Source organism: Culex quinquefasciatus, chromosome 2, assembly GCF_015732765.1.
Source record: "Culex quinquefasciatus strain JHB chromosome 2, VPISU_Cqui_1.0_pri_paternal, whole genome shotgun sequence".
NCBI classification, from domain to species: Eukaryota; Metazoa; Arthropoda; class Insecta; order Diptera; family Culicidae; genus Culex; species Culex quinquefasciatus.
In genome coordinates, this window is record NC_051862.1 from 129202281 (window position 1) to 129214476 (window position 12196).

The following is a 12196-nucleotide window of genomic DNA, read 5'->3' on the forward strand; positions in this document are numbered from 1 at the left end:
ATTTCGAATCATGACGTTATGCCAAAAATCACAGGAGTGAGGAAGGCACCAACCCCATTACAACCTCTCCTTCAGCACGACATAAATCGAGTACGACGTCTGCAGGACGCGCCCAAATCGCTCGACGTCCATGAAGAAGAACTTGGCCGCCGTAAGACCTTCCTTTTTCTGAGCCCGCTGCAACATCATCGCGAGTCCTTTCCGAACATCAACCGGTAGCTTGATCCAGTGGGAGTTCCAGATTGAATCCGTAATGGTAAGGCTCTGTTGAAAAACTTGAACTTGACATCTTTTACTTTTTACTGGTTGATGAAGTACAAACCACTTCGGACAGCTCGGTAGCCAGTTGACACAGAACATACGTTTCGCCAGTCATCACGATTAGCAGGACCAACAAGCTGGTGGTCTCCGAGGTAAAGCGCTGAAATAGATGGTACTTACGTATTCCACAAATCACTTCTCATTGTGGTAAATCAAATATTTACAGTGCTGATTGAAAGAATCATCGATATCCAAATCAGAACACAGTTGACCATTTGTGCCATCATGACCAGGCTGTGAATGTCTTCCAGCAGTTTGATGCATCTGAAATTTTCGACATCGTTTTCCATTTGAATTACCTTCAAATCTCAACCGAACCTCAATCCATCAACGTGCAGCTCAACCAGCTCGGCCAACTCCTCGCGAAGTGCCTTACCGGAAAGCTCGTGCAGTGTTGCCAGCTTCGCTGATACTAGCTCAAAGAGGGCTGCAATTGACTTGATACAGCTGAAGATCACCATTCCAGCTAGGGCAAAGTAAACCGCCGAATAATAGTGGGCAATGCTTGAAAGGGAGGCATAAACCAAGTAATGCCAAATGTTTCCGCGAGTGTCCAGCCCGTAGAATCTGCGCATTTGAAAAATAGGAAAAAAATCAATCAAACAATGTCTGGGAAGCAACCAAACTCACTCCATTTCCATCATCATCACGTATTTTGGACGGGTCGTGCTGTTGTCTCCAAGACTTCGTAACCAAATCGTTGAGGTTTGAACTACGGGGACCCAGTAAAAGATGGTAACGGCCACTGCCACGTACAGTGCGTACGATTTGGAGCGTCGATCCAGCGATCGGTTCGAGTCTTCGATGAGCTTCCGTTCCGACGAGTTCGAGTCCAGTGTTTTGACTGCCGGATATCTCCTAGTTAAAACAAACGATCAATATCACTCCAACCGCTTACCCTTGTTGTAAACCCTCCTTAAAATGCGAACCAGCTGTTCAAATTCCGACACTTTGGCTGCGAACAGGACCACCCTGATGTCGATGTGCCACTGGAACAGCAGCTCCGAAACGCTACGGATCGCAACGTCGATCTGATCGCTCAAACCGAACGCAACCTTTGGCAAGTTGATCACCACCAAGCGGTACGCCAGTGCTGCCAGAAAGTGAGCTCGATTGTGGAGACCACCGCGAAATCCGAACAGTTTCACGCACCGCAGCGTGAATGGCATCACTGCCATGCAGTTGAGGGGACTGTGGGATTTCATCGTCGGGTTAGACTGTTGTGAATGGTTGGGATGTTCGGGCGAGATTTTATACACAGTTTAGTGGTGAAATGATGCGTGTCATGACGAAATGCGTGTCATGACGGAAATGATGACCTTTGGTTTGTTTAAACCAAACATTATCTGGGATTAAAAATACTTCACCAAACCAAAAGCAGTTGTGGTTTTTCTCACGTAGGTATACTGAAAAATGGACAATTTATCACCGACCTTCAATTTCATCACTATCCCTTCAAAGAGGATTTGTTGTTCTGTCCTTGCCATCTGTATGTTCGTTTTAAATTATAGCTTTCAAAAACAGATTTTCTATCACAACATAGTAAATAATGCACTATCAAATTTACGCAGCAGTTTTGTGCAGTGACTCAGTTCGTAGCAATTTAATATTTTTGTTTGAGCATACAAGTCCTGGAGTTTTTTTACATTAAAATTTCGCTTTGTTTCAATCTTCAGTCGTTTATCTGTTGTCTGTTGTCTGTTTGTCGTCTGTTGTCTGTTGTCTGTTGTCTGTTGTCCGTTGTCCGTTGTCTGTTGTCTGTTGTCCGTTGTCCGTTGTCCGTTGTCTGTTGTCTGTTGTCTGTTGTCTTTAGTATTCAGTATTTAGTATTTAGTCGTTAGCCTTTAGTTATCTACTTTTTCACTTTTACTGATTTCATTGTTGGATGCACATTTTTTTACGCTTACCGTTAATTACAGTCTTCAACAAACGTAATCAAGGCCATGGATTTCCCTTAGTCATTCCGTCCTCCTGAAACACGCAGCACGTCATGAAATTCTACGAGCTCCGCGAACCGATGGCTGCTGTGCCGTTTATTCTGCGAGTTTTACGATTTTCAGGCCTACTTGGATGCCCTCGTGGACTGCTTCGATTTGGGCTAAGCTTTTTGGGCCCATGGCTGGTGATTGGGCTTCCGAAGCTCATCTGTGGCTTTGGCAGCGATCTTGGCCTGAACGTTCGCGGATATGCGGAGGTGTTGTTTATGTGCAACATTGACGTACGCATGTTGGTCTTTTTCTGGCACAGAAGAAAGTTGGCAGAATTTGTTGAGATTGTGCAAAAGGCGTTTGATAAAGTTAGCACTCTTAGTTCCGATTCTTCAATGTACAAAATGATTCTTAAATCGAATCAAATGATGGACAAAAGTGCCAAGAGCTACGTGCTGTATACGCTCGGTACAAGTGGAGTATTCTTGGTGCTTCCAGCACTGCAATCCTGTGGAATCTACTTCATGAATCACGGGAATGATACTGTTGTACCGAAATTCGTTACGGCAACTGCTCATGAGTATTTTTTGAAAGAAATTTTTGTCTTTTGCCTATTATCATGTATTTTTTTTTTTGCAGAGAAAGCGGTTGGGACGTCGATGAAAATATTGTTTACTATTTTATTCATGTCATGCTTATTACTCCGATGCACTTGCTGTTAGGCCTTCGATTTGCCACAATCGATACAATGATATTCTGCGGGGTTCGATCTACGATTTTGTTGTTTAGATTGGTGTCTGCAAAGTTGGAAAAACTTCACGAATTTTCTGGATCAACTTTGCGAGAACAATTTTTGGATGTTGTGAACCTTCATGTGGATGCTTTGAGGTAAAGCTGTTTTAAATTTTTGGCGTGTAATGTGTGAACATTTGTAAAGTTACAGGTGCGTCCAAATTTTGGAAGGTATTTTCAGTTTCGTTGTGATGGTTCAACTTGTCAGTACAGTGATCATATGGATTGCCATGGTGCTTTGCGTTAGCAATGTAAGTTTGATAAAATTTGATTTCGGATTTGATTTACAACTCAAAATTGTTATTGTAGAACCCCAACGCAAATGCTATTAATTTGTTCGTCCTTCTCATTCTTATAACGGCGCAATCTTATATATTGTGTCGTCTTGGAACGGAACTCACTGCTGAGGTATCAAAATTAATGTTTTTGTACTACAAATTATTTAAAAATTTCAAATCTTATTTCAAAGAGCTTCGCCGTTGCAACCTCGTCGTACGACTGTCAATGGGTCCAACTTCCGGCGGATATCCAGAGCGGAGTTGGACGGATCTTGCAAAGGGCCCAAAAGTGGGAAGGAATTACGGCGGCGCACTTCTTTCAGCTGGATGTCGAACGATTTGGGGCCATGGTGCAAACTTCATACTCGATTTTCGTTATACTGAGGGAGCGATTGATGCATTCATAAATTTAAAAGTCGATTTATTGTTTCATAAACATCACAGTTTGTTCAAAAGATGCATTGATGATTGTGAAATATTTTGATTTTAAAAATGATTATTTGTTAATGAAGGGCATAACAATTAAAATGCGCAAAGATGAATGTCATAAAAGTGCCTTTGAACGGCTTATTTGAACATGACTTGCAAAATATCACTGTCAAAACAAACTAAAAATAGCAAAAATAGTTCATTCAACAAATCGATTGCTTGCAAAATTACCGTTGTCGCAAAATGGTGTTGATGACTTAAACGGACCAATTAAAGGTCTATGAATTTTAAATTCAGCTTTGCAAGAGCCAGCCAATCCCTCCGGTACTGCCACACAGTTTATCAAATCCCAGCCAGCCATGAAGTTCTTCGAGCTGCAGGAGTCAATGGCTTGTACGCCGTTCCTGTTGCATTTTCTGCAGATCCTGGGACTGCGAAGAGGAGGAGGCCATGCCGGGTTGCTTCGATTTGTGGGTGGCTTGCTGGCCGGTTGGACTGTTCTGTGGATTCCCAAGGCCTTCTTCGGGTTCGGAGACGAACTGGATCTGAACATACGAGGATATTCGGAACTGCTGTTTATGTTCAACATCGACGCGAGGGCGATCATATTTTACCTGAACATTGCGAAATTAAATGAGTTTGTCAAGCTGGTGCAAAACGTTTTTAATCAAGGTGAATACATAAAAAACAATGTGATTTGAGATATAATTTCTCAACTTGCAGTGACAAAACTGAGCCCCGATTCTCCGTCGTACACCACGGTTCTCAAGTCGAATCAAGCGTTGGACCGGATCGCCAAAACCTACGTGATATTTGCAGCCGTTGCCGGGGTAGTCTTTGTAATTTTTCCGGCATTGCAAACTATCGTGATTTATTCCTTGAACCGACGAGATGGCGCCGAAGTTCTCAAATATGTCACATCGTCAGTGCATGAGTAAGTAGTATACTAGAAGTGTAATAGTTTTAATTTCTATGTGTGGTTTAAAAAATATATTTTTGATACAAGATTCATCAACACATCAATTGATGACTGTGATACCATAATTTTTCAAGTTTGATTTTTCCTTGATTTCTTGTCAAAAATTTCTAATTGAGTAATTTAGATCATTTAGATTTAGATTGAGTAGTCAGTCATTGTCAAGTGTTGAATTTCGTCGCAAAATTTGCCGCATCACTTAGCCACCTGTTGTTTTGAATTCTATTTAAGTGTATCAATCTATTAATGGAGGCTAAGAGGTGCAGTTAACTTTTTTTTTTCATCAATAAATTAAAGTCTGTTGACGGTAAAAATTGGATAAGCACAATTTCGTTCGAATCTCATCTGCCCCCAACGAGAAAGTTTACTTGAAATACTGAATTTGAACAATACATCAAAAGTTGCTCGAGCCGGGTTCGATCCCCCGTCCTTTGGATTGGTAAGCAAAAATGCTAACCACTAGGCCATGACGACTTGGCGAGCTTAGACTGGAATTAGGAATACTGTTACAGAGAGCGAGTTGTGGCGCTATAACCACGGCAAGTAGTGTCCAGGGCATTCGTGGAAATACAATGTCCCATCCCAGAGGGTCCTGGAGTAACAAAAACATTAGCATGGTGCTTCCAACGAATACAACCAAATCTCGGAGCGTATGGTGATGTGTCCCACCCAGGGATGATATAATCGCAAAAAAAAAAAATCAATTTCGCTTGCGAACTTTCTTCACCCGCGAAAAAGAGAGGAGGCAAATCACGCAAATGAAAATCGCTCCCGAAATTCTCCAAGAAAATCAATCTGCTGATGATTTTTTGTGAATTTCCTTGTCAGCACCACTTAATAATATTTATTTCACTTTGTTTACACACATTGCCCATCTACAAAATGTGACAGGTCATTTCTCGACGTGTGACGTTACACTTGCAAGTATAGTAGTGAAAAAAATATTCCACCGAATAATCATGATGATGATTTTTTCAGATTCTTTTTACCGATCTTTCGTGCGCGAGAGAGGAGAACCATGCTCCTTTAGGATTTTTTCTCTTGATGAACGTCCAGAGATTTTCTTTTGATGATGATTATTCCATCGCTGGTCCCCACGCTTCTTCCTTCCCTGACGATTCAGATTTGTTTTGTTGTTGGAACATTCCGTGCTTAAACTCAACCCACCACGGTGCTCAAAATACCGTTATAATGAAAAAAAATATCCACTCCAAGATTTTGGGGTCTATCGATTCCTTACACCATAGCGCATCTCTGTGCAAAAAATAAAAACATTCTCTGATGTAGTTTTCGAGATACAGCCCTTTTAAGATGTTAAATCCGATTTTTAATGAGAAAACCAAAACAATCAATACAATTTCAGCACTTTAATGAATATGCATTTCGAGATAATGATGTTTTTTGCTTCATATGACTGTCAAGTATCTCTGGGCCAAGTTTCAGAAGGTTTGCTGATGTAGTTCTCGAGATACAGCCATTTTAAAATGTCATTTCCGATTTTTTCAAAGAAAATCCATAAAATCAATACAATTTCAGTACTTTAAAGAATATGCATTTCGAGATAAAGGTGTTTTTTGCTTCATATGACTGTCAAGTATCTCTGGGCCAAGTTTCAGAAGGTTTGCTGATGTAGTTCTCGAGATACATTCATTTTAAAATGTTATTTCCGATTTTTTCAAAGAAAATCCATGAAATCAATTCAATTTCAGCATTTTAAAGAATTTGCATTTCGAGATAATGATGTTTTTTGTTTCATATGACTGTCAAGTATCTCAAGGCCAAGTTTCAGAAGGTTTGCTGATATAGTTCTCGAGATACAGCCATTTTAAAATGTTATTTCCGATTTTTTCAAAGAAAATCCATGAAATCAATTTAATTTCAGCATTTCAAAGAATATGCATTTCGAGATAATGATGTTTTTTTGCTTCATATGACTGTCAAGCATCTCTGGGCCAAGTTTCAGAAGGTTTGCTGATGTAGTTCTCGAGATACAGCCATTTTAAAATGATATTTCCGATTTTTTCAAAGAAAATCCATAAAATCAATACAATTTCAGCACTTTAAAGAATTTGCATTTCGATATAAAGGTGTTTTTGCTTCATATGACTGTCAAGCATCACTGGGCTAAGTTTCAGAAGGTTTTCTGATGTTGTTTTTGAGGAACATATGAAGCAAAAAACACCTTTATCTCGAAATGCATATTCTTTAAAGTGCTGAAATTGTATTGATTCTATGGATTTTCTTTGAAAAAATCGGAAATAACATTTAAAAATGGCTTTATCTCGAGAACTACATCAGCAAACCTTCTTAAACTTGGTCCAGAGATACTTGACAGTCATATGAAGCAAAAAACACCTTTATCTCGAAATGCATATTCTTTAAAGTGCTGAAATTGTATTGATTTTATGGATTTCCTTTGAAAAAATCGGATATAACATTTTAAAATGACTGTGTCTCGAGAACTACATCAGCGAATGTTTTTATTTTTTGCACAGAGATGCGCTATGGTGTAAGGAATCGATAGACTCCAAAATCTCGGAGTGCATATTTTTTTTCATAATAACGGTGTTTTGAGCACCGTGCCCACTTCAACTAAACATGTCTCTGCAATACGGCTTAACGTAGTAGGCCTGGCCGCTTCTAAGCTTGTGATATTACAATGCATTCCAATGCACATTACAAATGTTAATAAATGACAAGCAGAGTGCTAGGCGTAATCTAATCTAAGGCACTCTCCAGGATCTCTTCGATAGGTTGGCTGCGCTAGGGTCTGATTGGATTGGATTGGATTGGATTGGATTGGATTGGATTGGATTGGATTGGATTGGATTGGATTGGATTGGATTGGATTGGATTGGATTGGATTGGATTGGATTGGATTGGATTGGATTGGATTGGATTGGATTGGATTGGATTGGATTGGATTGATTGGATTGGATTGGATTGGATTGGATTGGATTGGATTGGATTGGATTGGATTGATTGGATTGGATTGGATTGGATTGGATTGGATTGGATTGGATTGGATTGGATTGGATTGGATTGGATTGGATTGGATTGGATTGGATTGGATTGGATTGGATTGGATTGGATTGGATTGGATTGGATTGGATTGGATTGGATTGGATTGGATTGGATTGGATTGGATTGGATTGGATTGGATTGGATTGGATTGGATTGGATTGGATTGGATTGACAAATAATTTTGAAGAGTTGCGTCAATTTCCTGAACCGAACTAATTGGATTTGCTGAAATTAGTCAAGGCAAATGCAACTCACAGTGTATGAATAATAAATATAATGAAAATTAAACATTTGAAAATTCAGGCTTGAAATAGATTTACAGTATGAAAAAAAGTATTTACACCCCTTGGGCACTACGCACATTTTGTGATGAAACATGTAAAAAATTTAAAGTTTGACAGGAACCTAGTACTACGTTTTGTTCAGAAACTCATGCCAAACATTTTGCTACAAAAAGCTCATGAAAAGATGATTTCTATAAATAGTTATATAACAAATAGGGGAAATATACCCATTTTAATCACACTAAGCCGTTCGACCAATTCTCATCACTTTTGCCGTTTCTGCTATTAAATCAACATTTTCAGATGTTTCAACAATGGAGAGTGGCTTGCTCACTTTTATTTGAGCTATTTATTACTTTGGAACAGTCAAAAACACTTTATATAAGCTGTAATTCATGATCAAAGTGCTGATAGGCCGATAATAGAAATAGGCTGAGAAAGGGTATAGTTCCCCTACTATTACGAAAATAAAAAAGGTGCAAAAAAAGTTTGTACACCTTTCGAAAAATTAACATAAATAATGTTATTTGTTGACAAATCACCATAAATCCAGTCTCCCAACTCCAAATAGGCATCCTTGACTGATTAAAAAAATAATTTGGATTGAATATAAAGTTTACTAACTACTTAGTATAAAAGTTTATATAACTCTGGAAATTCTATATAAAACTTATCTAAACTTAATTTTGCAAACTTTTAATTCAAATAAATGTCAATATATTACCATAGAATTGCTAAATAAACATTTTGGAGTGGGTATAACACCGTTTTGGGGGTATCGATAGAATAGTCGTTGGACCGGAATTACGTCGTAGGAAAATCCGCCGGCATTCGAAACGGTCCACGATTCACAAGTCAACCTATATGGAATCGGAAAGGGCATTAAATTTCCGATCTTTTGATACCCATACATCTAGGTTTTCTTTAAAACCTACGTTTTTAAATACCTAAGCAAAAACGTTGTTATGGTTTCGTTTGAGCAACCTGCCAAAAATGTATGGAATTTCGTATTTTTTGTTCTCGTGAATCAAACTTACTTTTTGCCCAGGTATTTAAAAACGTAGGTTTTAAAGAAAACCTAGATGTTTGGGTATCAAAAGATCGGAAATTTTATGCCCTTTCCGATTCCACATAGGTTGACTTGTGAATCGTGGACCGTTTCGGATGCCGGCGGATTTTCCTACGACGTAATTCCGGGTTGGTACGAAATTCCAACGAAAAATCTATTCTATCGATACAAATACCCCCAAAACGGTGTTATACCCACTCCAAAATGTTTATTTAGCAAGTCTATGGTAATATATTGACATTTGGTTGAATTAAAAGTTTGCAAAATTAAGTTTAGATAAGTTTTATATAGAATTTCCAGAGTTATATAAACTTTTATACTAAGTAGTTAGTAAACATTATATTCAATCCAAATTATTTTTTTAATCAGTCAAGGAAGCCTATTTGGAGTTGGGAGACTGTATTTATGGTGATTTGTCAACAAATAACTTTATATGTGTTAATTTTTCGAAAGGTGTACAAACTTTTTTTGCACCTTTTTTATTTTCGTAATAGTATTTGATATATAACTATTTATAGAAATCATCTTTTCATGAGCTTTTTGTAGCAAAATGTTTGGCATGAGTTTCTGAACAAAACGTAGTACTAGGTTCCTGTCAAACTTTAAATTGTTTACATGTTTCATCACAAAATGTGCCTAGTGCCCAAGGGGTGTAAATACTTTTTTTACATACTGTAAATATGTTTAATGTTTGATAAAATTATCTCATACATCACACATGCTAGAAGGCTCTACGATACCGAGGTTTTAGTGATATATTTGTGATGCTAAAATATCAGATTTTCAAATAATCAATCGATAGTGGTTTTTTTTTACACTACAACATTCAACAAAATCGATTGGAAATCTTTATAAACCATAAATCATCTAGATTTAACTCAGAATTTACAAAATAATCTTATTTGTAAATCATGCAAAAATCAAGATGATGGAAGGGGGCGCGGGGAAGGGAATTTTGGCTGATTTTTGCTTAACATATTTTATGTATGACGCCTATTCATTTTGAAGCTCTTTAAGATACCACAGAATAAGATATATTTTTAAATATATATTTTTGCTCCACCAGCGGAAAACGATTATTTGAGCAAAATTGGTTGAAACCCATCAATACCCGTGCTTGTAGTTGGTGAAAATTTACTTTTCTGAAAAAAGGTCAGAGTATGGCATATCACTAGAACTAAGGTCAAATCATCGGAAACCAAGAAGGTTATGTTTCACTCAACTTTATATAGCCCATTTTTAAATTTTACTCCGTAAAAGTGCAATAAAGAGAAACTAAAATATGGTATAGATGAGTTGAGAACCACCGAATGTTCAAATTATACCTTTTCAATCAACATGGTGCCACTTCATCGGGTGGTTACCTCAGTCAGCCATGAAGTTTTTCGAGCTACAGAAGCCAACGGCTGTGGCTCCTTTTTTGCTGGAATTTCTCACGATTCTGGGCATGCGAGGAGGAACTGGTCGCACCAGGTCGCTTCGTTTTGTGTGCCTCCTGCTGGCGGGATGGATTTTACTGGGGATTCCCAAGGCCTACTTTGGGTTCGGAGATCAGCTGGATCTGAACATTCGAGGATACTCGGAACTGCTGTTTTTGTTCAACATCGACTCGAAGGCGATCATATTTTATATGAATAGTGCAAAATTGGAGGAGCTCGTTGAGTTGGTGGAAACGATGTTTGGCAGAGGTTGATTAGTGTTAACATATTTTTGTTCCAATGTGATTTTTATTTTGCAATTTTAGTGACAAATCTTAGTTCAGATGCGTTGATGCCAAAAAATGTTCTAAATTCGAATCAAACGTTAGACAGGATAGCCAAAAATTATGCAATTTTCGCAGGGACGGCTGGTGCAGTGTTTGTAATTTTTCCAGCCTTGCATACCATTGTCATTTATTTCATGAACCAAAGAAAAGAAGTTGAAATAAGGAAGTATGTTACATCGTCAGTGCATGAGTGAGTTATGTATTTTTTTTAAATTAGATATATATTTTAATACAGTTTTTAGTTACATGTTGGAAATTTATCAACATTCTAGAAATTCCTAAATTAAATAACATTTTTTTCAGACAAAACGGCATCAACGTCGAGGAGGATATTCGTCTATATTTCATCCACGCTCTGCTAATTGCTCCCGTTCACGTGATTCTGGGGCTTAAATTGGCCGCTACCGATATTACAATTTTCTGTGGTATCAAGAGCATTGGTTCGATTTTTCGGCTGGTTTCTACAAGACTGGGCAATCTGCATGACTTTAAGAATGTCGATGAACTTCGGAAGGAGCTAAAAGAAGTGGTTGATATTCATAACGATGCTTTAAGGTTTGATTTGTTTAAAATGTTGAAAGTTTCATAAGGAATTTAAAATTAAAATTTCAGGTGTGTCAAAATTTTGGAGAGTATTTCCAGCTTAGGAGTGATGTTACAGTTGATGAACACGGTTATTGTCTGGGTTGCAATGGTCTTTTGTGTCAGTTATGTATGCAGAAAAGTCATGATAAAAATGAAATTTACTAAAAAACTTTTATTTTAGAGTCCAAATATGAACGCATTGAATCTACTTGTACTGCTTATTCTTATAACATCTCAAACCTTTTTGCTATGTCAATATGGAAACGAGCTTACTGAAGAGGTACTCTTAATTAGCTTAATTTCTAATATATTTAAAACCAATTCTCACCAATTCACAGAGTATTGCCGTCGCAACTGAGGCCTACAATGCTCAGTGGGCTAAACTGCCCGTGGATGTTCAGAAAGGTGTTGGGTTGATTCTGCAACGAGCTCAAAAATGGGAAGGCATCACGGCGGCCCGATTCTACCAAGTGAATGTCGAACGGTTCGGTGCAATGGTTCATACGTCCTACTCGATTTACGTGGTGCTGAAAGATCGACTGGCTAGCAAAACTTAGGATGATTTGATTTTTTTGTTTCAATCCGAAAGGATTATTTGACAAATGATATCCCTTGAATTTTCTTAACAAGCTTTTTGCCCAAAGTCTACCTTGGATAAAACAATAAAGATGCCTATCACCTTAAAAGTCCCATCACATCCCTTTTTACACCATAATAAACAAATATAAATCAAAACTGTAATAAG

The 12196-nt window shown here is 38.0% G+C and overlaps 3 protein-coding genes across 4 annotated transcripts; 2 read left to right on the forward strand and 1 right to left on the reverse strand.

The window, feature by feature from the left end:
- LOC6031406 (odorant receptor 4) lies at window positions 1-1526 on the reverse strand. Its single transcript, XM_001842162.2, has 6 exons — window positions 1220-1526; window positions 952-1165; window positions 640-888; window positions 486-585; window positions 323-421; window positions 1-264 (listed from the first exon to the last, which is right to left on the reverse strand). The coding sequence occupies exons 1-6, from the start codon at window positions 1524-1526 to the stop codon at window positions 58-60; spliced, it is 1176 nt and encodes a 391-aa protein (XP_001842214.2). The 3' UTR covers window positions 1-57.
- Window positions 1527-2311: 785 nt separating this feature from the next.
- Window positions 2312-3871, forward strand: LOC6031407. The gene is made up of 5 exons (XM_001842163.2): window positions 2312-2829; window positions 2889-3137; window positions 3193-3292; window positions 3351-3449; window positions 3511-3871. The coding sequence occupies exons 1-5, from the start codon at window positions 2312-2314 to the stop codon at window positions 3724-3726; spliced, it is 1182 nt and encodes a 393-aa protein (XP_001842215.2). The 3' UTR covers window positions 3727-3871.
- A 226-nt stretch (window positions 3872-4097) lies between these two features.
- On the forward strand, window positions 4098-12196 carry LOC6031408 (odorant receptor 49b). Of its 2 annotated transcripts, none has more exons than XM_038255499.1 (6): window positions 4098-4420; window positions 4472-4682; window positions 11170-11421; window positions 11479-11578; window positions 11633-11731; window positions 11790-12196. In XM_038255499.1, exons 1-6 carry the CDS (start codon window positions 4108-4110, stop codon window positions 12006-12008), a joined length of 1194 nt encoding a protein of 397 aa, XP_038111427.1. In that variant the 5' UTR covers window positions 4098-4107; the 3' UTR covers window positions 12009-12196. The 2 variants fall into 2 exon arrangements, with proteins under 2 accessions (XP_038111427.1, XP_038111428.1); XM_038255500.1 differs by lacking the exons at window positions 4098-4420; window positions 4472-4682 and adding exons at window positions 10439-10789; window positions 10846-11056.